The sequence below is a fragment of the Zingiber officinale genome, chromosome 7A, assembly GCF_018446385.1.
Source record: "Zingiber officinale cultivar Zhangliang chromosome 7A, Zo_v1.1, whole genome shotgun sequence".
In the NCBI taxonomy this organism is placed as follows: Eukaryota; Viridiplantae; Streptophyta; class Magnoliopsida; order Zingiberales; family Zingiberaceae; genus Zingiber; species Zingiber officinale.
This window is the reverse complement of record NC_055998.1, coordinates 85,543,488-85,569,667: the sequence shown is the minus strand read 5'-3', so window position 1 is coordinate 85,569,667 and position 26,180 is coordinate 85,543,488. Positions and strand designations below refer to the sequence as shown.

Sequence of the window (26,180 nt, the reverse complement as noted above, 5' to 3'; positions counted from 1 at the left end):
CGACCGTTTCCAAGCTGAAAACCAAAGAGGCAGAGCTGCTCTCCCAATCAGAGGAGTTGACGAGGCTACGACGACCGTTTCCCACAGACGGCGCCAAATTTGATCCCGTCCGAAGGCTGAGTCGGACGGAGGCTGGTCGCGGTGGCCTGGTTGTTGACGGAAAAAATCGTAGGTGATCCGACTCCCACGGGTGGCTGACGCTGCTGCAGGACCCTGCGCACACTCAGACAACCTCCCCCTCCCACGTTAGAGACCAGAACTCAGGGAAAAAGTCCCCGGATCAGGCCCTCCGACGCTCAAGTCAGGTCCTTTTTCCCCAGAAGAAAACAGAGAGACTCAAAAATGAAAAGTTGTGAAAGGAAAAAGTGACGAGAGTGCGCGCGTACCCGCGTACGAGGAATCTCCCCCTTTTTATGCCCCCGCCTTGCTTCCAGAACCTGCCATCCTGTCAGAAAACGTTAGACGCTAGGCTTTGTCGTTGTCGTGTAGTCCTGGACACCTGTCGTGCTACTATTGGTTGTGAAAGCATCTTCTTGTTTAGGAACCTCCGCCTTTACACATGGGTTTTGTCTTGTAGTGAAGGACACCTGTCAGGCCGCTATTGGTCCTGAGAGCATCTTCTCCTTTAGAAACCTCCGCCTTCACACATCTTGCTGGTATGTAATGATTACCCTTGACGGACAATTGTGATGCTTCAACTCCTGCCCAACTCGGCTCATCCTATTTATCGCTGTCAGCATCTACCTTACACCCCTCGACCAGATCTCGCCTCTAAGCGTTACTCGTTAATCGGGCCATCCCTGAATAGCCTTGCCGATCACGGTCTGTATTCTGCACCCTGTATTTGCTGGCCTTCGACTGTAAGCCCGTAGGTTGGGCTGTCTTTACACAGCCCTGACACTTCCGACCTATGAGTTGTGACTTGCACTTCCGGCTCCTCGAGTTGCAGACCTGCAGACCGAGCCATCTCTACACAGCTCTGCCGCTTCCGACCTATGATTCGCGACTTGCACCTCTGTGCCTCTGAATCGCAGACCTGCAGACCGAGCTAACTCCGAACGGCTCTGCTACTTCCGACTTATGATTCGCGACTTGCACCTCTGGGCCTCTGAATCGCAGACCTGCAGACCGAGCTGACTCCGAACGGCTCTGCTACTTCCGACTTATGCCCAGTGCTCCGCCTGTCGTCTTCCTTTGTCTTTCAACTACTTTGTCCCCTTGATCGATAAGCCTGTCTGACCCCTGCCTACCCCCTGTGCTTACCTTTGACTGCCTAGTCAGCTTGACTATTGACTGTCATGTCTTCTTGACTTTTGACCGCCATATGGCCTTGACCCTTCTCACCCTTTCCTCTCGGGCCCCTCCGTTACCAACCGTATCACTCATCATCCTTTAATTGTGGGCCCCATTTAAAGGACAAATTTCTACAAATTCGTTATAGCTGGGCCTTAAACTACGGATACCTGAATGATAACCTAAATACTCTATCGTTACATCATAATCCGGGGATGAATTACCAACAACTAAGAACAATTAGGTGTGACTTCAATAATAAAACGATTAGATAAATAGATTTAGATGGCACGAACATTAAAGAAAAATTTGATTGACATAACAAAACTAATTGATTTGAAAATAACTAGTGATACAGTACGGACACATGATACATGTGGCTAGCCTTAAATAAGGGCACACAGAGTTTGATGATGATGATAGTGGGGTTTATGCATTGTTATGACAATAACCAAATAGAAGCTGCAATTAACATTTCATCTATTCACAATTACAGAATTATCTGAAACAACTAAGATAAAATAACAAATTACCTAGTCACCTCTGAAACTGATAAACTCCACAAAGGCCCTGCAGCACTTTCCTGAAGGCCTTGGGAAGCATTTGAACAAGAATGTACAAGAGTCACCTGAAAATTTTAACAAAATAAATAACAGTGTCAAAGTTTATTGTGAAACAATCATAAACTTTATCCTTTTGCAAACAAGGGAAAGCAGCTAGTAAGAACCAAAAGTATGCAAACAGTGGCAAAGACAATGGAATCTACAAATCCAGGATCCAGAAGGAAAAAAAGAATGGATTTGTTACATTTAAACCATCAAATCAATGTACAGAATTGAGTGGGAAAACAAATGAAATACAAGATTTGCATCTATAAAGTTAGGGGGAAAGGAGAAAATTGAGAATGGAGATCATAGAACTCGTGACAGAGTTCAATTGTCAGCAAACAAGAAATTCAAGAGACTATCATGTATAAATAATAAGACATGCTGATACAGTCGAAGGAATTCTTATGCATAATATCTGCAGAACAAGTAGAACGAAAATGGAAGCAAACTTGTTATACCCTGATTTAATTTTCTGCTGTTGGAGGTCATTTGATTAATTTGCAAAGATTGAGATTTAATTAAGGCAGAATTCATTTAATTGGGGCTGCTTTGGAGTTGACTCAAATAATTAGGAATTATTTGAAATCTTATTGAGTGGGATTTTGGCTGAGCTACGATTCATGTTGAACTCAAATTAGGCCACTTCATAATAGACGTACGACTAAAATCCCTATAAGCATGGATCTTATGATGTTTATCATATGACTAAATCATTACCTATATGTTCTGCCATGAGGGGCCTTTACCACAGGGAGCACTTAGATAAACAAAGGGTGGGCTAGGTGATCATCTAAATGTGATCGATCATTTTACTAGCAATGTAGTCTTGCATAAAGCTCAATGGAGGGATAACATTAATATAGGAGAGCCAAATAGTTGGATAGATACAGCTTGATCATGATGATGATAGCTCAGTGGACTTGAACTGAAGCAATCTGATCTAGTTAATGGGCTATGACACCCTTTCTATACTTTTAGTTATGATTATTATCTTCTTCAGAATTTTGATGTCACAAAGTAAAAATCATGCTACATCAAAACATGGAAAAATATAGCATCATCCAAAAAGAGAGAGAATATGGACCTTCAAAGTTCTTCAGAAACAAAGATAAATAAGAAATAAAGCATAACTCGAGATGGAAAAAATTACACTGGATGATTAAAAGAGGTATACCAAGGCTTCAACTCCACCAGCTAAAGCAATTGCTTCCAGATTTCTATCATCAAAAGATAAGTTCCATAAGGCACCAGCAGCTTCTTTGCTGGGCAAGTGACAAATTATTTTACTATTATATAAAATATTAGCAATGCTGAAAAAATGGTGTTCTGAAAACAAAAATGAAGATAAAAACCTCATAATAAGATGAAATATACAAGTGTTTATAGATATTGGAAGAAAAACTAGCTATAATGCAGGCCAAAGAGGATAAAACATAACAATTCAGAAACTCGAAGATGAATTCTGAGAAGACAATTCAAAAGGACAAATACCTTACACCTTCATTTTGAGAATAAGTTAATTGCACTAGCGCTTCAAGTGCACCGGACTCTTGACCGACAGCCGCATTATTGCTGTTGCTGTCACCATGGGCTGCCAAATTAGCCAAGCTCGAGCAGCCAAAGATAAGGGAAGAAATTAGTGATGTACAATTGGGGATCCTAGAATTTCAAATCACATCACCTAGGATAGACTAAAAGAAGCAAAAAGAGACCATGTTGCAAGACTTCAACACCACAAATCTAAATCAAAAGTCCTTAGGCAGCTTAAATCACCAGTCCCAGAAAATAAAAAAATAGTAACTAACCAGATCAATTCCATAAAATTAACTCAAAATTTCCTACCTTTGGGTGTTGGACATAGCAATATCTATTATTGTCATAATGCTCACCAAAGATCATATATCATCAGGCCAAGCAAGCAAAAGAAAGTAATGTTCCAAATTCAAAAGTTCCTATTTTAATTTTTTTTTAATGTATTTTTTACATATATCAAGAGTATTGGTGATTGCAAGGTACTACAGCTTTCAGATTAATAGCCTGAGTGATAATCCATTTGTTGCCTGTTTTCATTTCTGATGCTAGCTGTTCAATACTTTATTTTGTTATTTTATGTATCTCACCTATAAATTGGAAAAGTGAAAAATAGGTTATTATTTCATACGTGAGGATGTTTACATAGATAAGCTATAATAGTTACAATAAACCAAACTCCATAGGCAAAGAAAAAACGTGTGCATAATAAATGAATTATAAAGATATGACAAATGGAGAGTATGCCTTCTTGGACATCATGGATCTTAAATGAACGGCAATGAACACATGCTTGGAGATCTCATGAAGACAAGGAGGTCGCAATCCTAGTCGATTATGAAAAGATGGTTGAGTGGAGGCCAGATGGACCAATCTGCGATTGGCGGTCAACCAATTGTGCAGGTTGCACAAAACGACAAAAAAAAATAAAGACAAAAGATTTAGGTTAGAAAAGCAAAGAGAACGAGAGAAAATAAAAGGGAGAAGATGAATTAGATTCCAACACAACTTTATGTAGATCGACAAAAGAGGAGAAGGGAGAAATATTTGGGAGGGAATACTAGGGTGAAAGAAAGAAGAGAGACAGAAGAGAAGATAGGAAGAAAGGGAAGAGAAAGAAGATCCAAAATTCATAACCAAGATATAGTACCCCATACACCAACAAGATACCTTGTCAAGGGATTAGGCAAAGATTAGAAACATCTTCAAAGCTCATTAACCTAACAACCAAACCCACTGAACAAAAAAAAAAAATTACCTTTACACCAATTACTAAAATATCCTGCAAATTGAATCCTATTCTACTCTATAGTGAAAATAAATGATGTATGTCCTACCAAGTACATGTTTGTTAGCATATTTAAAGTTGCAATAAATAGATCAATATAGGGGTGCGCAGACTTCCTTAGCTTTCCTGGTGAAATGTATAAAAAGATCCTGCTAAATCATGCCCATAGCAACAAAGCAATCAACAAGCAATGGCGTAGGTTGTTGTTGTCTGGGTTTTTCCTCCTAGGGAGTATCTCAGATTGTTTTCCAAGTTTGAGATATGGCATATAATGATTTTGTAAGCGATGAAGTTTGATGACAGGAAATGCTCGTTCCTAATTTGAGAATAAACATGTGTATTTAAGTACTTTCTTATAATCACAATAGAACAGGTAAATGAAACATACAAGAACTCCATCTGCCCCAGACTGCCATTTGAAAATAAGATCCACCAACGCTTTTACTCCACCAGCTTCAGCAATAATTGCCTGAAACCAAAACAACCAATGTTGATGAATAAGCCAACTACGATAGCCTCCAAATACCCATTGAACAGCAGACCTTATGCTCCTCTCCAACAGAAAGGTTCGGCAGAAGGATCTAGCAAGGTTGGATAAGATACCAATGCCCCCTTCGTCAGCAACTGCGTTTGCGATTTTGGAATTCACTGACAAGTTTGCAATAGCCTACACATTACACATGCAAATAGACAAAATCGAATCAACGTTGGACAAAACAATATGTTGCAGGAGATTTTGGGAAGTTAACTGAATTTTAAAATTACATAGAATTTAAATTTAGCTTAGAATAGAGATGACCTGAGCGGATAATCTCAGACTGCCAGTAGAGGCTGGTTTCTGTTACTTACCGAAGAGTGGACTGAGTCGCCAAGTAGGCAGATCAGCCGAGCAACAGGTCTGTGTTGCCGAGCGGGCAGATCGGCTAAGCTGCAGGTCTGCGTTGCAGAGCGACTTGAGCAGGTCTGCAAAGCGACAGAGCATATCTTGACAGAGCAGTCTTAACAGAGCAGGTCTTGATAGATCTGGCGAAAGGCAGACCGAGTGAGTAGACAGATCTGGCGAGCAAATTGACCAACCGGGCGAGCAAACAGGTCGACCGGACGGACGAAGAGACCGACCGAGAAAACTAACCGAGGCCTGCAAGAGTCGCAGTTTCCTTGAAACAAATTCACCCCCACCTCCGGCTGTGCTTCGAGACTTACTCGGGTCGTCTGTTTCCAGGATACAACGATTTAACCGTGATCCCCACCAAGCACTGGTGGTCACGGCGAACTGAGTGGTACCTGATCGCTATCACAGACACTCTGCCGAGCAGGAGTAGCCCGACAGAGGAGGGAAATGAGGTGGATAGCTTTTGCTTGCTTCGCTGTGTGTGTTCTCTGCCTATGATCGCGGACTCCTTCTATAGGAACTCAGATCAACGGCAGGGTTAATGGTCGATTAATGACCATTACTAGTCACACTACAAGAAAAAAGCTAATAGACAACGCTTTTAAAGTGTTGTCTTTGTGCCTGAAAAAGCGTTGTTAAAGGCACTGTTGTTAAAAGTCTGCTCAACGACAACGCTTTTAAAGCGTTGTCGTTTGAAGCAAAGACAACGCTTTTGCAACGCTTTAAAAGCGTTGTGTATTTTTTGCAAAAACATCATTATTGCAACGCTTTAAAAGCGTTGTTGTTTTTGGCAAAGACAACACTTTTGCAACGCTTTAAAAGCGTTGTCTTTTTAAAAAAATTTAAAAAAATCTATTTACAAAATCATTTTTTTATATTTACAAAACTATTAATTTTCTTTTACCATATCCAGATTCGAATTTGACATATAAAATAGCATTAATTAGCTCAGCTAATGATTTCAAACTCGTACCAAACAATGGAATTCAATGACAAAGTATTAGTATTTACAGGAGAATTCAACTATACACAAAGACTAAATATTTCTGTTTCAAAGTAGTTAGTGACATTCAAATTTAAAATAAAAAAAAAAAACACAAAATAGCTAGCCAGTCTCGAAGACAACGATCTGCATGCTTACTTCTACTAGATATATAGATCAAAATGGATTGACGGCTTGAGACTGGGACAAAACACCTACCACTATGTATCTGTCACAGAAAACAATACCATCAGTATTATGCAAAAGAAATTTTCAGTGGTAATAGCTGAAAATAAATGTCACAATTCACACCATACAATAACTTTTAAGAGAAAAAGAATTAAGCATAAAATAACAGGGAATAGAGCAAACGAAAAATACATGTGCTACTTTGTTTCCGCCATGGAAATATAGCAAAAAGAATAGCATAATTGGAGATGCTAGGGAAACCACTGTGAGACCTAAATACATAATTAGAGATACAGTGCAAAAAGAACAGCATATATTTCATTTGAGTTCTTACACATGAACTAAAGTCGAAATCAGCATATGTTCTGATTTCTTTGGTTTGCAGAACTTGTAGCTTTATCAAACACAATTTAACTTGAAATTTTCCAATAGCAAATGTAGTTTTCCAGTGTACTAAACTATACATATAAAATATGCATGGCTTTGATTCTAGAGTGCAAAGAAAGGATGGCCCTTCACTTATCGTCTAAAACTCAAACAGGTTGCTATATTTTTTGTTTCAATTGAGTCCTTAAACTTGCAATATATACTAAACAAGTTCATCCCATTGGTACACTTAAAACGCAAGAAACAAGTTACTGACTGAGCATCTAATCACATCACGTCAACACCAGATTATCAACAGAATATAACAACTATGTAAATTCAACCATGAAGCATGGAAAGGAAAAGATGTGTATTTAGAGTTGCAATACATCTCACTATCATTGAAATAGTTCTCCATCCATTCATCTGAGGATGGATCCAAGACTTCATTACTGAAAAGAAATCTATCATCTATCACAAATTCTTTGATTAGAATAGCTGGAAATCCACATCTACTGCTAGAAAAATTCTTTGCGAGGTAAGAAAATTAAAACCTGAACACGTGAGATTCGACTGTAAATTTTGTGTGCATATTTTTGCTGATGTCGAGTCCTCTCGAACCTAAAGTAAAAAAATCAAACGCACCAAGTGGATGCTTTAGCCTAATTTGAATAAAGTATTAAGATGAATCTAATTTATCTATCTGAAGAAACAGTCTTGGAACAAACTACTTCAGAGGACAAATGCTCATTGACGGCTGTGGCACCATCATCATCAGAAAAAAAATTTAGAACACGACGCCTTTTCACTCTTGATGCCTCGTTTGCTTCCTCCACGCCCTTCTCGACCTCATCTGCTACCATTTATCTCACTTGAGATTTAGAAGGACTTGAAACAGTCAGAAGAGAAGGCAAAGTTGACAAAGACACCTCCAAAATCCAATTCGTCTAAGTCGAAATCACCAAATCCTCGAAGTGGAGTTTGATTTCCCATCGTATCATCCCATAGAGGTAAAGCTGTGAATTTGAGAAATAGGTACTAAAACGTAAATTCCCTTGGGAAAAAAAAGAAGAAGAATTAGTTGTAGAAAACAAACCAAATTGGGAATATATTGGCAGGCAACATTCTTCTTCTTGCTTCCATTGCCACATATCGCTCCTACAAATTCCACAGGACATTAGTACGGAGTTTCAAAAATTATTTTAACTGAGCACTCAAAATCTCAAGTTCCGGCAGATCATCAAACAACAAGCTGCTTCAGTCAAAAATGGTAATGGATGCGATATCATCCATAATTGTGTTGCCTCGAATCGCACCCAAAGGGCTCTCGGCTCGATCAAGGATGAGATCTAACTCGGGGAAGAAAGCACGAACGGATCGGCCTTGCTCGCCTCGCATGGTGGCAGAGCGAGCGACGAGGAAGCAAAGAGACGACCCGTTTCCCTGTTCCTTTCATACGCTCTGCGATTCTCCATCCTCCATACCGCTTTCCGCCTTTGCAAACCCTAACAAAAAAAAAAGACGAAACGAGGATGAATCGGCTTAAACAAATCCCCCCAGGCCGTCAATAACAATTTTCTCCGACAAACTAGAGCAAGACAAAGACCGAGCTGCAAATATCGATCTTCCAAAGAGGAGGCCAAGTGCGGAGGGCAGCGATCCAAGAGCGGAGTGATTAGGGCATTTGCTATTTGACGAAGAGGTGAAGGAATTCAGAGGAGAGGAGGTTCGTAGAGAGGAGTTTGCCGGAGAGGGTTTGCTAGAGAGGAGTTGGATGGAGAGGACGTGAGAGGAGTTGGAAGGAGAGGGCGTGAGAGGGGTTCGGGAAGATAGGCATGAGATGAGGAGTTGTGAGAGGGGTTCGGGAAGATAAGCATGAGATGAGGAGTTGTGAGAGTGAAACCTAAGGGTACTTGATCCAACGGTTTGTATTATCCCAGATTTAGATGAGGGTTTAACAATACATAACGTTTTTTAAAAATCGTTGTCGTAGACAATAAAAAAATGCTAATAGACAACGCTTTTCAAAAAGCGTTGTGTTTGACCCATAAAAATCACTAATAGACAATGGTTTTTAAAAAAGTGTTGTCTATTAGTAAAAAAAATAAAGAAATAGACAACACTTTTCACTAAAAGCGTTGTTAAAAAGAAAAAGACAATGCTTTTTAAAAAAAACGTTGTCTTTTAAGTGTTGTAAAATCCCAATTTTCTTGTAGTGTCAAGTAGTGAAACGTCTACTATTTCACTCATTATTACTCGAATGTTTAGATTCTGCATTAATCTAAAACTTAATGCATCCGTTACAGCAGCAAAAGGTTTACGTGGCAAAACGTTGGTTGTTCCACTTGGGCGAGTTTTGCCCTGACCAGTCCGCATTCGGCGCGCGCAGGTCGTGCCCGCACACGAGCCAACATGGTTCAGTGTAATCCGGGCCCTGGATTTGCACCCCCTGCGCACCCACGCGTGAGAGAGAGCCTCTCCCCCATGCATTTATTCACATCCTCAATGCATGTGAATCAATATAAACCAACCATCATGTCATAAAACTCCCAATGGAGTCTCTTTCCTCTTCCACCTCTTCTCCATTCACTTATATTCAACAATCCCCCACATGAATGGAGATAAGATATGTGATAGCGTTCAGCAGTTGAGTCAAGTATAGGATAGGTAGGTTTTACCCTTTGAACCTTCCCTTGTGAAGATTTGGTTGCTTACTAGCTGATAGTAGACACGATGTCCTTGAACTATACTACCGTCTATGTAAGCAGTGACAAATCTCACCCAAGACTCTCCCCGATATAACTCAGTTCTCATGAGTATGTTCATTCTTAGCTATGAACATGCCTGGTTCTGTGAGAAGCTCTATGAATTATGTCTCCAATTCTTTTCGAAGCAGCTCCACTTCTTTCTCACATAGGTGATCCCTTAAGAGTTGTCATCTACTCTTCTTGATCATTAAAAGCTCATCGGCTTACCCTGGTCTAATCACTGTTTCATTGTGTCTAGTCAGTGCAGATTAGTTGTCCCTTTGAACCTAGTTCTTGGGATCTCCAATCAGCATAGATTGGGTATCCTCTACACTGATCGCTGACAACGGCATCAAGCTCATTCCTCGTGAGGAGCTTGCAACTAACTCTCGATTTAACCTTTTGGTTAGCAGATCCGCTAGGTTATCCTTTGACTTCACATAGTCAACAGTGATAACTCCCGTTGAGAGTAGTTGTTTAATGGTATTATGTCTACGACATATATGTCTAGACTTACCATTATACAGATGGCTCTGTGCCCGACTGATTGTTGATTAACTATCGCAATGTATGTAAATTACCGACACAGGTTTCGACCATCGTGGAATATCTTCTAAGAATTACCGTAGTCATTCAGCCTCTTCACCACATTTGTCAAGAGCTACAAACTCAGATTCTATCGTGGATCTGGTTATTATGGTTTGCTTAGAAGATTTCCAAGAAATGACTGCACCTATTAGAGTGAAGACATATCCACTCGTAGACTTAGAGTCTTTTATATCAGATATCCAACTTGCATCGTTGTATCCTTTGATCACAGCAGGATATCTTGTATAGTGCAGTCCATATTCACGAGTATACCTCAAGTACTCGATACTCTTGTTATCTCTTTCCAGTACTCACCACCGGGATTACTCGTGTATCTACTCAGTTTGCTTACTGCATAGCCCAAGTCTGGTCGTGTACAACTCATCAAGTACATCAGACTTTCAATCACTCGAGAGTACTCTAATTGAGAGATACTTTCACCTTAATTTTTTGATAGATGTTGACTCGTATCTATTGGCATTCGTGCCAACGCAGTATCACCCTTGGTGAATTCCTTAAGAATTTTACCTACGTAATGAGACTGACTAAGGACAAGTCATTCTGTTGTTCAAAGAATTTTGATTGCTAGAATCACATCAGCTAGGCCCATGTCTTTCATATCAAATCTTGAGCTCAATATACCTTTTGTGGATTTTATTATCTTATCATTACTTCCAATGATAAGTATGTCGTCTATATAGAGGCACAAGATGATATAATCACTCTCTGTGACTTTCATGTAGACACATTTATCACATTTATTGATCTTGAATCCACATTCCTTCATGACATTATTAAATTTTTCATGTCATAGCTTTGGTGCATGTTTCAAGCCATATAATCACTTCACAAATCTACAAACCTTATTTTTCTGTCCTGGTACAGAAAACCCCTCAGGTTGCTCCATATAGATCTCCTCTTCTAAATCCCCGTTTAGAAAGACAGTCTTTACATCTATTTGATGTATTTCGAGATTCTATAGAGCGGCGATAGCCAACAGTACTCTAATGAAAGTTATTCTCAACACCAGAGAATACGTGTCAAAGTAATCGATGTCTTCTCGTTGTTGGTGCGGGTAGCACTAACGGTCCAACTCAGGGTTTGATGAATGAAAAATCAGGTTAAGTTAGTTTGTTGTTGTCTAACACTTTAATCGAGTGTGCAGGAGAAGTCCAGACAGGTCGACGGGCTGACCGGATGTCTGGCACAAAGCCCAGCTAGGTCGACGGGCTGATCGGATAGCTGGCACGAATTCCAAGCGGGTCGACGGGCTGACCGGACGCTTAGGCACGAAGTCCAGCTAGGTCACGGGTTGACCGGATAGCTGGCACGAAGTCCAGACGGGTCAACGGGCTGACCGGACGTCTAGCAGGTAAGTAAGGTAAGTCACTGGAGGGGAGTGACTGTGAGGACGCGTTCCCGGGAAGGGAACATTAGGCGTCGATCCGGCTTAGATCCATTTCGGATATCTAAGTCGAGATCGTGACTAGATTCCGGTCTCGGAAAGACAGAATCTAAGTCATACTCTTCTCTATTAAATCATATTACTTTGTTGAACTTTAATTGTGCTAACAATCTGTTTTACAGGATATATATATTTGCCTCGGACTAACTCTATTTTGCAGGAGAAGGAGTTTCTGGAAATAGGAGGTCCGGGCGCCCGGAAGGGATCCGGGTGCCCGAAAGCAAATATTATCCATGTCGAGTCGTCGCTACATGGAGTTCGCTGATTAGACTTGCCACGTCGCACCAGGGCGCCCGGAAGGGATCCAAGCGCCCGGAGCAGCATATAAAAGAAGCCCTAGGGGTGGAGCTTCAACATCAATTCAGAACTCTTAGATTGCTTGCTCTGCTGCTCTGCGCTCCAACGACGCTAACGAAGCTCCGACAACGCGCTCTTGTCCTTGTAGTTTTCCTTCTGTCGGTATAGCTTTGTTTTACTTTTTATTAGCATTTCTTGTACTGTCTTTGTAATTATTATTTCGAATTGCTAGTAAATTGCCCAACGAAAGTACTCACGGAGTACGGGCCTTCGAGTAGGAGTCGTCACAGGCTCCGAACGAAGTAAAAATACCGTGTTCATTTGTCTATTGTTTTTAATTCCGCCGCGCTTACACTCGTTATTTTTCGAATCGATATTCACCCCCCCTCTATCGAATTCTCACGATCCAACAAGTGGTATCAGAGTAGGTACCGCTCTGATTTGGTGCAACCACCAATCAGACAGGGGGTGAAATATTAACCTTTATTTTTTTTTTGGTTTTCAGTTTTACGCTTAATTCCAATCCGATATTATTACCTGTTTTGGAATTTTTTTCTCGTTGCAATTAAATCTAAATTGGTGCAACACCAATTTAGATATTTCTATTATTTTTTCCTGCACTGCTAATCCAAGACCAAGTCTTGGGATATTTTTTTGTCGTTGTTTACTTGTGTGCAGGATGTCTCAACTAGAAGGCTTCAGCACAGTACGCCCTCCCCTATTCAACGAGGATGACTTCTTGTACTGGAAGAAAAGAATGGAGGTGTACCTAAAGACGGACTACGATCAATGGTTCAGCGTCATAAAGGCCTACCGAGCTCCAGTCGACAACTCCGGAAATCCACTAGACCCGGAACAGTGGACTCCGGACATGAGGAAAAAGGCGTCGACGGAAAACAAAGCAATCAACACGCTACACTGCGGTCTAACACGAGAAGAGCTGAACCAGGTCGGACCGCATCAGAATGCTAAAGAATTATGGGATAAACTGATTGAGCTGCACGAAGGAACGAGCGACGCAAAGGTAACAAAAAGAGACTTACTTTTAAATAAAATATTTAGTATAAAAATACAGGAAGGGGAAACGACAAGTCAACTACACGCGAGGATCAAGAGCATCCTCAATGGGCTCCACGCGATAGGCCACCAGATGGAAAACAGAGACTTAATAAGGTACGCACTAAATGCTTTTCCACGTAATAGTTTGTGGGCATCGATCGTAGATGCCTACAAAATTTCTAAAAACTTATCTAAATTAAAGTTAGACGAGCTTTTTTGTGAGTTAGAACTGCATGAACAAACTAATGCTGGAGCTGAGAAAGGTGTTGCTTTATTTGCAGGCTCCTCCAAAGAAAAGAAGAGCAAGTCTGAATCTGAAGAAGATTCCGATCAAGATTTCGAAGACGAAGAATACCTGGTGAACTTGGTAAGAAAAATGTTCACCAGGAGAAAAAGGAGCTTCAGCAAGGACATTCAAAAGATCAGTTCTCCCGCGGAACAAAAGAACGTGACTTGCTTCGGATGCAACAAAAAGGGGCACTACAAGAACGAATGCCCAAGACTGAAGCTCGACAAATTGAAGCTGACCAAAAAGAAGGCCCTCAAAGCAACGTGGGATGACTCCTCGAACGGATCAGAGGTAGAAGAGCAGAAGCACCAGAGCCACCTCGCGCTGATGGCCCGCGAAGCTGAAACGGAAGACGAATCGGGAGATGAATCGGAAGACGGGTCCGAACCCGAATCGAGCCACGAGTCCGTACTCGTTTCCGAAGGCCCGGATGAGGTATATTTCAATTTAAACAAAAAATTTTTAAAAATTATTTCCTGCTTAAATAGTAAATTGATTAAAATAGAAAATGAAAACAAATCACTCCTTGAGGAAAATCAAGACCTCAAGGAACAAATCAAAAATTCAGATCCAACTCAAGATCTAACACTTGAGGAGAATTCATCATTAAAATCAGAAATTAATAAGTTAAAAGAAATGCTAGAAAAATTCACAACAAGATCAAAAAATCTAGACTTAATCCTGAATAATCAAAAGGCGTGTTATAATAAAACCGGACTCGGATACAAGTCGAACTCAAATAAAACTTTTAAATCATTAATAACTCAATACAAATCAACTAATCAAGCTTGGGTTCTGAAAGCGTGTTTGACCACGCAAGTAGGACTTAATCAATATTATATACCTAAAGAAAAAATATATTATATAAACTCGAATAAACCAAATCAAAAACCAAAATACAAACCTAAATCAAAAAATTCAAAATTTAAACATTTTAAAACTCAACAAAATATAAATGATCACCAAGTTAATTATAACTATAAAAGAAATAGACACAAACCTAAAACGAAAATTTAAATTAAAGGCCAATAATTCAGGGGGAGGCTCCAGAATAGCTGGCACCTTCAAAACTAACTTACTCGACAAGGTAACCTAAATAAACTAACCCGGCAGGGTAATTAGGATTAGATAAAAAGGGACCCAGTTTAACTTGAATCATGGTACTGGTGAAGTTTTTTTACAATAGTACGTTGGGTAAGCTTGGACATCGCATGTCTAGAAAGATATGGTTCAATCTGGTGCATTTGGCCAAGTGGAATCGACCGAAGCTTCCTTTAAATGGATCCTAACTAGTTAGACCAAGGTTTAGTACTAAGCTCCGTGGATAGGACTATTCGGAAAACCTCGAAAGGTTGGTTACTTCTAATGACGTCCAAGTGACTCACCAAGCTTAGAAGTTTATCCGAAGAATGTTTATTTGTTGAGACCAAAGCTAAATCTGAATCTAACACAAGTTAAACCAAACTCTGTAATTAAATCTAATTCATCTCACAAAATTATAGGATTCCCTGATTGATAATCTAGATCGGGTGAGATGAATAAGGATTAAATTAATTAATTTCTAAATTAAATTAAAATTAATTAAAATTAAATTTCAAATTTCAAATTAAAATTAAATTTCGAATCCCAAATTAAATTAAAATTAATTAAAATTAAATTTTGAATTTCAAATTAAATTAAAATTAACTAAAATTAGATTTCGAATTTCAAATTAAAATTAAATTTTGAATTTCAAATTAAAATTAAATTTTGAATCCCAAATAAAATTAAATTTAATTAAAATTAAATTTTGAATTTCAAATTAAAATTAATTTTCAAATTAAATTAAAATTAACTAAAATTAGATTTTGAATTTCAAATTAAATTTCAAATTTCAAATCAAAATTAAATTTCGAATTTCAAATTAAATTAAATTTCAAATTTCAAATTTAAAAAAATAATAATAATAATAATAATAATCTTAAAAGACTAACCTTAATTCCTACTCATTGTAGGAAACCAAGTGGATTTTGGACAGTGGTTGCTCCAAACACATGATTGGAGATCACACCAAGTTCACTCAACTCACCTACAAAAGCTTAGGAACAGTTGCCTTTGGAAACAACGGCAAACTCAAGGTAATTGGCATAGGTAATATTGAATTGAAAATAGATTTCATAATTACAAATGTTCTACTTGTCGAGAATTTTAAATACAATCTCCTGAGTATAAGTCAATTGTGTGATACTAGGTATAAGGTTAAATTTCTATCCACAGAGTGTTTAATCAAACATCTAGATAATCCTACTATAAGCCTAAAAGGTTTTAGAAAAGACAACATCTATGCTATCAACTTAACCACTTCTTCAATTAAGTGTTATTTAACACAAAAAGAAGAAACTTGGTTATGGCATAGGAGAATGTCTCACACCAACTTTAGAAATATAAGCAAATTAAATGGACTAGTGAGAGGCTTACCAAAATTACCTATCCTAGATTCAACCATATGTAATGCTTGTCAACAAGGTAAACAAACAAAATCCACTCACAAACCAACCAATCAGCCACAAACCAACCCAATATTAGAACTTCTACATTTAGACATTTTTGACTCCCATGGAGTCAAATCCATAAATGGAAACTTATATTGTTTAGTAATAATAAATGATTATTCTAGGTATACTTGGGTAAAATTCTTGAAACATAAAGACGAAACTTTTGAAATCTTTACAAACTTTTGTAAACAAATTGAAAACGAAAAAGATCTTAAAATTAAAAGAATTAGGAGTGACAACGGGGGAGAATTTAAAAATCATAATTTTAACAAATTCTATCTTGAAAATGGCTACCATCACGAATTTTCGTGTCCTAAAACCCCCCAATAAAATGGAATTATAGAAAGAAAAAATAGAACTTTACTGGAAGCCTCTAGAATTATGTTAAATGAATATAACTTATGTAAATATTTTTGGGTAGAAGCTGTTAGTACAGCCTGCTATGTGTAAAATAGAACAACATTAAATAAAAGACATAATAAAACCTTCTTTGAAATATTTTATAACAAACAACCCAACATAAAATATTTTAAAGTATTTGGGTGTCCAGCCTTCATCTTAAATACTAGAGAACACTTAGGAAAATTTACCTCTAAAGTAGAAAATGAAATTTGTTTAGGATATTCTCTAAACAGTAGGGGTTACAGAATATATAATAAAATTACGTTAAAAATCGAGGAAACCACAAATGTAAAATTTGAAGAACCCCAAGGACAAACTCAACTTCAACCTATTGAAAATAATAATTCTGAAGAAACCAATCAATCCCTAGACTATGAAGAAGATGAACACACTCAAGAAAATCAACCCCCTAGAACTATAAGAGTCAGCCCTAACCATCCAACTAATCAAATAATTGGTGACCCAGACCTAAGGGTTCAGACCAGATCATCCTTTAGGAACCTAAGTCAAATTTCCTTGATTTCAAAAATTGAACCCAAAACTGTAGCTGAATCCCTACTTGATCCAGATTGGATCATCGCTATGCAAGAAGAACTAGCTCAATTTGAGCGTAATGAAGTTTGGGATCTAGTACCACCACCTAAAGATAAGAAAATCATAGAAACAAAATGGGTATGTAGAAACAAATTAAGTGAAACTGGGGAAATTACTAGGAATAAGGCTAGGCTAGTTGCCAAAGGGTTCAGTCAAGTTGAAGGACTTGACTACGATGAGACCTATGCCCCAGTAGCCAGATTAGAATCCATTAGAATGTTACTAAGTTATGCAGCCCAAAAGGGATTCAAACTATATCAAATGGATGTTAAGTCAGCTTTTCTTAATGGACTAATAAAAGAAGAAGTTTATGTAGGTCAGCCTCCTGGGTTTGAAAATCTAGAACACCCTGATTATGTCTTTAAGTTAAAGAAAGCATTATATGGACTTAAACAAGCACCTAGGGCATGGTATGAAAGGCTAACATCTTACTTAACATCCAAAGGATTCAACCAAGGTCAAATTGACCCAACCTTGTTTGTTAAATTACTAAATAATGACATATTTATAGCACAAATATATGTAGATGATATAATATTTGGTTCAACTAACTCAGACTTTTTAGAAGAATTTATTAACCTAATGGAACAAGAATTTGAAATGAGCTTAGTAGGAAAATTAAATTATTTCCTAGGATTACAAATCAAACAAACAAATGAAGGAAATTACATTTATCAACACAAATACACTAAAGAATTACTTAAAAAATTTGGAATGGAAAATACAAAAGAAATTAAAACACCCATGGCAGTAAACACAATCTTAGACAATAACCCAAATGGAAAACCAGTTGATCTAAAGTATTATAGGAGTGCAATAGGTAGTCTACTTTACTTAACTGCAAGCCGACCTGATATTTTATTTGCAGTTAGTATGTGTGCTAGATACCAAACCTGTGCTAAAGAATCCCATTTGACTCAAGTCAAAAGAATTTTTAGATATCTTAAGGGAACAACAAATGTAGGAATTTGGTATCCTAGGACCAATAACTTTGAATTAATAGGGTATTCTGACTCAGATTATGCTGGGTGCAAATTAGACCGCAAAAGCACAAGTGGTGGATGCCAACTACTAGGCCCATCACTTGTTAGCTAGTTTAGTAGAAAGCAACACTGTGTTGCACTATCTACAACTGAGTCAGAATACATAGCCATAGGAGAATGTGTAGCCCAATTATTATGGATGATGCACACCTTAAAAGATTTCAACTTAAAAATCACAAATGTAAAAGTTTTAATTGACAATATTAGCTCAATCAATTTAACAAAAAATCCAGTGCATCATTCAAGAACCAAACACATTAAAATCAGGCACCACTTTATCAGGGATCATGTTACTAAGGGTGACATTGAGCTCAAATACATTGAGTCCAAGTCAAACTTAGCTGACATATTCACCAAACCACTCCCTGAAAGTGAATTTAGCAATTGGCGTAGAAAACTAGGAATGTGCCTAATAGACTAGGATTTTCAAAATTTCAAAAATATTTTCAAAAATGAGTGTTCTCAAATTATAGGTTAAACATGTTTCATTTTCAAAACTTTCCTATTTTTAGATTTTTAAAAAATACTTTTAGCCTTAGACTAGTTCAAAATCCTTAGAAAGCATGTACCCATAGGACTAGTTTTTTAGCATCTCACCAAAACCCTAGACTTACCTTGCTTGTGTTTGACGAACATAGAAAGGGGTGAGATGCATAGGCCACTTGCCTAAGACTTAAGATGATTATTTCAGTGCATCGATATAAGTTTGGGCGTTAAATACAAAATATACATTAATCAAGTTAAGTTTGAACTTAACTTGACTAACCAAGTGAAAGCTGCTATCTTTTGATAGTCAGTCAGTAACTAACTGGTTAGACATTTGATTTAATGCCAGGTTCAGGGGGAGAAATAAAACTAATTCAGTTTTTCAAATTGAATTTTAAACTTAATTTTGAAAATTAAAGTTTAAAAATCAATCTTCAAAATCAACTTGTTTAAAATTGTGGAAATTTTTTGTTTTAAATCACAAACTTTTTATCCTTTTTACTTAATCTTTGAAAACTGAACTTTTCAAGTATTTTAAACCATGGCTTTAAAACTAGTACTTTTGAACTTTGAAAATTTGATTTTGGAAAAAGAATTTTACAAAATTATTTTGAAAACTCCTTCATTTTAAAAATTATTTTGTGATCTTACTTTACCAAAATTAGTTTTACCAAACTCCTTTGAAAACTAAAAGTAAAGTTCAAAATCATTTTTTTTAATGTTTAACTTCACTTTAAAAATTATCCTGAATCTAGTTCTGAAAAATTAGGTTTAACTTAATTTTGATAATTTGATTTGCAAAAACTTAGTGTTGAATTTTTTTTTAAAAGTGATGTTTGCAAACTTAAAATTTTTTTCAAAGTTACTAAGTTATAAATCAGCTATTTTTCAAGACTTAGTTATTTTTCAAGGATTTAAGAAATAAAGGTAAAACTATCTTTTAATTCTAAACTCCCCTAGGTTAACTTGACATTATTTTCTACTTTGTCTGAAGTCTGTATTTATGCCTACTTGACATTAGTTCTTTTGTTGAATGACAAAGGGGGAGGGTTAGGTGGTTAAGTTAGCTAAGTTAGCTAAACCAATTTGAAAACACAAAACTTAACTTAAAAACCATTTACTCATTTTTACTTGTTTTTTTCTTGCATCTGTTTCACTAACTTAACCAGGTTGTCATTCCATCAAAAAAGGAGAGATTGTTGGTGCGGGTAGCACTAACGGTCTAACTCAGGTTTTGATGAATGACAAATCAGGTTAAGTTAGTTTGTTGTTGTCTAACACTTTGATCGAGTGTGCAGGAGAAGTCCAGACAGGCCGACGGGCTGACCGGATGTTTGGCACGAAGCCCAGCTAGGTCGACGGGCTGATTGGATAGCTGGCACGAAGTCCAAGCAGGTCGACGGGCTGACCGGACGCTTAGGCACGAAATCCAGCTAGGTCGACGGGCTGACCGGATAGCTAGCACGAAGTCCAGACGGGTCAACGGGCTGACCGAACGTCTGGTAGGTAAGTAAGGTAAGTCACTGGAGGGGAGTGACTGCGAGGACGCATTCCCGGGAATGGAACATTAGGCGTCGATCCGGCTTAGATCCATTTCAGATATCTAAGTCGAGATCGTGACTAGATTCCGGTCTTGGAAAGACGGAATCTAAGTCATACTCTTCTCTATTAAATCATATTACTTTATTGAACTTTAATTGTGCTAACAATCTATTTTGCAGGATATATATATTTGCCTCGGACTAACTCTATTTTGCAGGAGAAGGAGTTTCTGGAAATAGGAGGTCCAGGCACCCGGAAGGGATCCGGGGGCCCGGAAGCAAATATTATCCATGCCGAGTCGTCGCCACGTGGAGTTCGCTAATTAGACTTGCCACGTCGCACCAGAGTGCCCGGAAGGGATCAAGGCGCCCGGAGTAGCATATAAAAGAAGCCCCAGGGGTGGAGCTTCAACATCAATTCAGAACTCTTAGATTGCTTGCTCTGCTGCTCTGCGCTCCAACGACGCTAACAAAGCTCTGACAACGCGCTCTTGTCCTTGCAGTTTTCCTTCTATCGGTATAGCTTTGTTTTACTTTTTATTAGCATTTCTTATACTGTCTTTGTAATTATTATTTCGAATTGCTAGTAAATTTCCCAACGAAATTACTCACGGAGTACGGTTCTTCGAGTATGAGTCGTCACAGGCTCCGAACGAAGTAAAAACACCGTGTTCATTTGTCTATTGTTTTTAATTCCGCCGCGCTTACACTCGTTATTTTTCGAATCGATATTCACCCCCCCCCCCTCTATCGAATTCTCACGATCCTACACTCGTTGTCGGTATCCTTTGATTACTAGTCTATCCTTATACTTATCAATCGTGTCATCTGACTTCATTTTCTTCTTGAAAATCCACTTGCAACCTAGTGGTTTACTTCCCGGAGGAAAATCCACAAGTTCCCAAGTGTGATTTTGCAAGATAAATTCTATCTCGGATGCAATTGCCTCTCTCCAGTGAGGTCCATCAGAAGAACCTACGGCTTATGAGTAACTTCAGGGCTCACTCTCCAACACGAAAATGATAAAGTTCGATCTATAGGATTTTCCTACCCGAACTCTTTTGCTCCGTCTAGGCTCAACCTCCATAGGTTCCTTATCATCATCATCTTCTTCTTCGCCTTGTGTTTCATTTGCCTATTTCGAGGAGCTAACATCCTCTCAAGTCTTATACGGAAACATATGCTCGAAGAATTAGGCATTTCTCGATTCGATTATCGAGTTCTTGTGTATCTCCGGTATGTGTGACTCATACACACAAAATCTATACGCAGTGTTATTTTGTGCATATCCATTAAATATGTAATCAATAGTCTTTGGTCCTATCTTAATCCTTTTCGGATTAGACACCGACACTTTGGCAAGACACCCCCGCATTCGTAAATATTTGTAGGACGGCTGTCTTCCATTCCACAACTCATAAGGGATCTAATATATTTTCTTCCGGGGCACCTTATTTAAAAGGTAATTCGTTGTTAACATAGCTTCCCCCCACATGGACTCTAACAATCCAGAGCTCAATAGAAGAGCATTCATCATCTCCTTTAGAGTTCGATTCTTTCGCTCAATAACTCCATTTTGTTGAGGGGTATAAGGAGCTGCTGTTTCGTGTCTGATCCTATGTTCAGCACACAACTCAGCAAACGGTGATACATATTCACCGCCTCGGTCACTTCGAACTACCTTAATTTTCCTACTAAGTTGATTTTCAACCTCAGTCTTATAGAGAGCAAATTTTTCTATAACTTCATCCTTACTTTTGAGAAGATACACATAACAGTATTTTGTGTTATCATCTACAAAAGTGATGAAGTATTTATTATCACCGCGTGTTGACGTACCTTTTAGGTCGCACACATCAGTGTGGATTAGGTCAAGTGGTTTGTTACTTCTTTCAATATGTTGAAAGGATGACCTTGTCATTTTTGCTTCAACACAAATCTCACACTTGTGTTTTGGGTCAAGGTGAAATGTAGGTATACTTTGCATATTAATTAATCTACGCAACACATCGTAGTTAACATATCCTAGTCTATCATGCCACAAATATGAAGACTCAAGCACATAAGTGGAAGAACTTTCAGGTTTATTTATCTTAAGCCTAATTGTCATTACATTGAGCTTAAACATCCCATCAGATACATAGCCCCTTCCTACAAACCCTCCATTTTTGGACAATACAACTTTGTCCGACTCAAAAATAATGAGAAAGCCATGCTTGCTTAGCGGTGATCCAGACACTAGATTCTTCCGAATCTTCAGAACATACAACACATTGTTCAGAGTAAGGTTCTTGCCCGAGGTCATCTTCAGCACTACTTTTCCTTGGCTCATGATGTCCGAGGTTGCTGAGTTCCCCATGAACAACTTGTTTCCAATGACTTCTTCAAAGTGTGGAGCAGTTTTTTATTGCAGCAGATATATCTGGTGGCTCCAGTATCGATCCACCATTGCCGCGGGTTTGAACCGATCATGTTCAACTCAGAGACCACAGCGCAGAGGTCGTCCATTTCTGGTCCCTCGTTCAGGTTGGCCTCCTGCTTCTTCTTCGGTTTCTTGCACTCCGAAGATTTGTGACCCACTTAGTCACAGTTGAAGCACTTCCCAGAGAACTTATTTTTATTGATGCCACCTCTGGTTCCCATCTTGGAAGATTTAGGATTCTTCCGTTTCGAGCTTTGACCATGCTCGACCACATTGGCTTTCATAGTAGCCTAAAAGAACAGTTTTTTCTCTGAACTCTTGTTGTCTTCTTCGATGCGAAGTCGAACAATGAGTTCCTCCACATTCATCTCCTTCCGCTTGTGCTTCATATAGTTCTTGAAATCCTTCTAGCCGGGAGGCAGCTTCTCAATGATAGCAGCCACATGGAAGATTTGACTCAGAACCATCCCTTCTGAGTGGATCTCGTGTAAGATCACCTGAAGCTCCTGGACTTGGCTGATCACCGTTTTGGAGTCAACCATCTCAGGAATTGACCCACGATGAACTTCTTTGCCCCTGCATCCTTCATCTTGTATTTCTTGTCCAGGGACTCCCACAGCTCATTAGTCGTTCTTTTCATGCTATACACAACGTACAGCAAGTCGGCAAGGCAGTTGAGGATGTAGTTTCAGCAGAGGAACTCAGAATAAGTCCATTCCTCCACTGTACTGATGGTTTACGCATCAGCATCCTCAGCACGCTTGGGAGGGTCCTTGGTCAAGAACCGAGCCAGGTTGAGCATGGTCAGGTAGAAGAGCATCTTCTGCTACCACCTCTTGAAGTTCAGTCCACTGAACTTCTTTGGCTTTTCCCCGTGGTTGATTGGCACATTTCCAATCGGGGCGGAGGGGGCTTGCATGTGTTGAGTTTATTACACCTCAACATTTCGTTCTGTGACCATTTCAACATAATCGAATCTATTTCAAGGTTGTTGGATAAAACAATATGTTGCCGGAGATTTTGGGGAGTTAGCTAAATTTTAAAATTACACAAAATTTAAATTCAACTTACAATAAAGATGACTTGAGCGGATGATCTCAGGCTGCAAGCAGGGGCTGATTTTTGTTACGTACAGAAGAGCGGACTAAGTCGCCGAGCAAGCAGATCAGCCGAGCAACAGGTCTGTGTTGCCGAGTGGGCAGATCGGCTAAGCTGTAGGTCTGCAGAGCGACAGAGCAAGTCTTGACATATCTGGTGAAAGGCAGACCGGGTGAGTAGACAGATCTGGCAAACAGACTGGCCGACCGGGTGGACGAAGAGACCAGCCAGGAAAACTGACTGAGGCCTGCGAGAGTCGCAATTTCCTTGAAACAGATTCGCCCCCACCTCCCGCTGTGCTTCGAGGCTTACTCGGGTCGTTTGTTTCCCAGGATACAACGGTTTGACCGTGATCTCCACCAAGCACTGGTGACATGATCCCCACCAAGCACTGGTGGTCACCAGTGCTTGGTGGGGATCACGGTGAATTGAGTGGCACCTGATCGCTATCATGGGCACTCTGCCGAGCAAGAGTATCACGACAAAGGAGGGAAATTAGGTGGATAGCTTTTGCTTGCTTCGCTGCATGTGTGTTCTGTTTATATAGGAGCTCAGATCAATGACAGCGTTAATGGTCGATTAATGATCATTACTAGCCGAGCAGTGAAACGTCTACTATGGCAAAATATTGATTCCAATTGGACGAATTTTGCCCCAACCAGTCTAGCATTCAACATGCACAGGTCGTGGTTGTACATGAGTCAACATGAGTCAATTCAATCCAGACCCTGGATTTGCACCCCCTACGCACCCACGTGTAAAAGAAAGTCTCTCCCCATGCATTTGTTCACATCCTTAGTGCATGTGAATCAATATAAATCAATCATCATACCATGAAATTTCCAATATAGAACTAAAGTCTCATTCACAATGGAACATCTTTTCTCTTCCACCTCTTTTCCATTTACTTATATTCAACAATCAAGACCAAAGTTCAGTAAAATATTTATCATGTCAACCCAAATCTGAACCTTTGCAGATTCGGACTGCACACCTTCACGATAAGATGAAGCAAGTTCCAAAAGTAAAGGTATTCCGCCATTTTGCATCACTGCTTCACAACAAAAGTGGCCAGTCCTGTTGCTGCTCTCTCTTGCACATCCTCTTGTGAGCTCTTTCTTGTCTCAACCAAAAATCATCCATCCCATGTGGATTACTCTCTGCTACACGAAGAAGTGAGTGCGAGAGTATCCACTATAACCAGATCATGATATCATTCAGATTCTTATCCTTCTTCTTGAAATTTCTCCATTGCACAACTAGAGTTTGTTGATTCATGATTGGTTGCTTGAACAAAGAAGCAATTCCCCTTAAAACATCAGTAAACTGGGTAAGAAGAAGCTTCCCTTTAGTGTTGATGAATGTGCTAGGATTGCGTCTGCCTTCCTCATCAACTGCAGAACAGTTGAGAGCGCAGAGAGCCTGCAAATTCCTTGTCACAGAGAGAAGCCTCAATACAGCACTTGCAGAAACATCAGTCCTTGGAACATCCAAACCGTCCAGGTTTGGGAGGCTACTCCAAGATAATGACGCTGTAGCCCACCGGAGAGCCAGCGATCGAGATAAATCTCAGCGACACCACATTCACTAAGGCAGCCTCATTAACCTCGCTACAATCCAAAAATGCAATCTCTGACAACCGCGGGCAGTGCCTGGCGAGGGTATTGACGGCTTCACCATCAACATCTTGGATGCCAGAGACGTGCAACCGCTTCAGTCCTGTGCAGCACACGGCAACATGGCGGACTGGTTATTCGCACGCAGGGATCTGGGCCGATCTGGAGGCTCTCAAGGCCAATCATTCAATTAATTAATTAAATTATTTTAATTATTAGAGGTTGGTTGACCTTTTTTCGAGTGAACCATTGATTTGAATCACATAATTCTATCTAGTGGTTAACATGGTTAGCATATAAGATATTGTCATATTAAGTTAGGAGATCAAAATTTGAAATTACAGGACTTTTTCATAAGGTCAAAATGGTGCCCATGACTTGGTTTGAAAAATAATTGGATTATCAAAATACATAAATAGAGAGAAAAAAAAAGAGATAATCAAACTATTTTAATGTTTGTCTCAAAACAAGTATCTAATAACTTTACATGTGTCAAATCAATATAAAAATTATTAATATCTATTAATTTATTTCTAATATTTTTTTAAAAAATAAAAAATATAAATCTAATGATCTAACCAAAAATATATTATTTAAATTGAAAAAAAATTAATAACAAATCTAATAATGGATTTTAAAAGATAATATTTTAAAAAGATTATTTGAATATATTTATTTAAGGATAGTATTAATTTTTAGCATTTGCTAAGGAGCCGAAGAATGATGGTAACAAATTCAAGTTCAAAATTATAAAATTAATCTATAAATATTAAAAAATCTATATGTCTTCCAATTTATCTTCCATTTTCCATTTCAAGTTTCAACAATTCACAATTATTCACAACTCATAT

General features: G+C 38.7%; 1 protein-coding gene and 1 pseudogene across 4 annotated transcripts; both read right to left on the bottom strand.

Moving 5' to 3' along the window:
- Positions 1-1,606: 1,606 nt before the first annotated feature.
- On the bottom strand, positions 1,607-25,515 carry LOC121999491 (annotated as a pseudogene).
- On the bottom strand, positions 6,592-9,027 carry LOC122001673. Of its 4 annotated transcripts, none has more exons than XM_042556552.1 (7): positions 8,755-9,027; positions 8,245-8,653; positions 8,078-8,164; positions 7,877-8,001; positions 7,703-7,769; positions 7,538-7,619; positions 6,592-6,822 (listed from the first exon to the last, which is right to left on the bottom strand). In XM_042556552.1, the coding sequence occupies exons 2-7, from the start codon at positions 8,324-8,326 to the stop codon at positions 6,771-6,773; spliced, it is 495 nt and encodes a 164-aa protein (XP_042412486.1). In that variant the 5' UTR covers positions 8,327-8,653; positions 8,755-9,027; the 3' UTR covers positions 6,592-6,770. The 4 variants fall into 4 exon arrangements, with proteins under 4 accessions (XP_042412486.1, XP_042412487.1, XP_042412485.1 ...); XM_042556553.1 differs by having other exon boundaries at positions 7,538-7,600; positions 8,755-9,026; XM_042556551.1 differs by having other exon boundaries at positions 6,592-7,619.
- Positions 25,516-26,180: the final 665 nt, after the last annotated feature.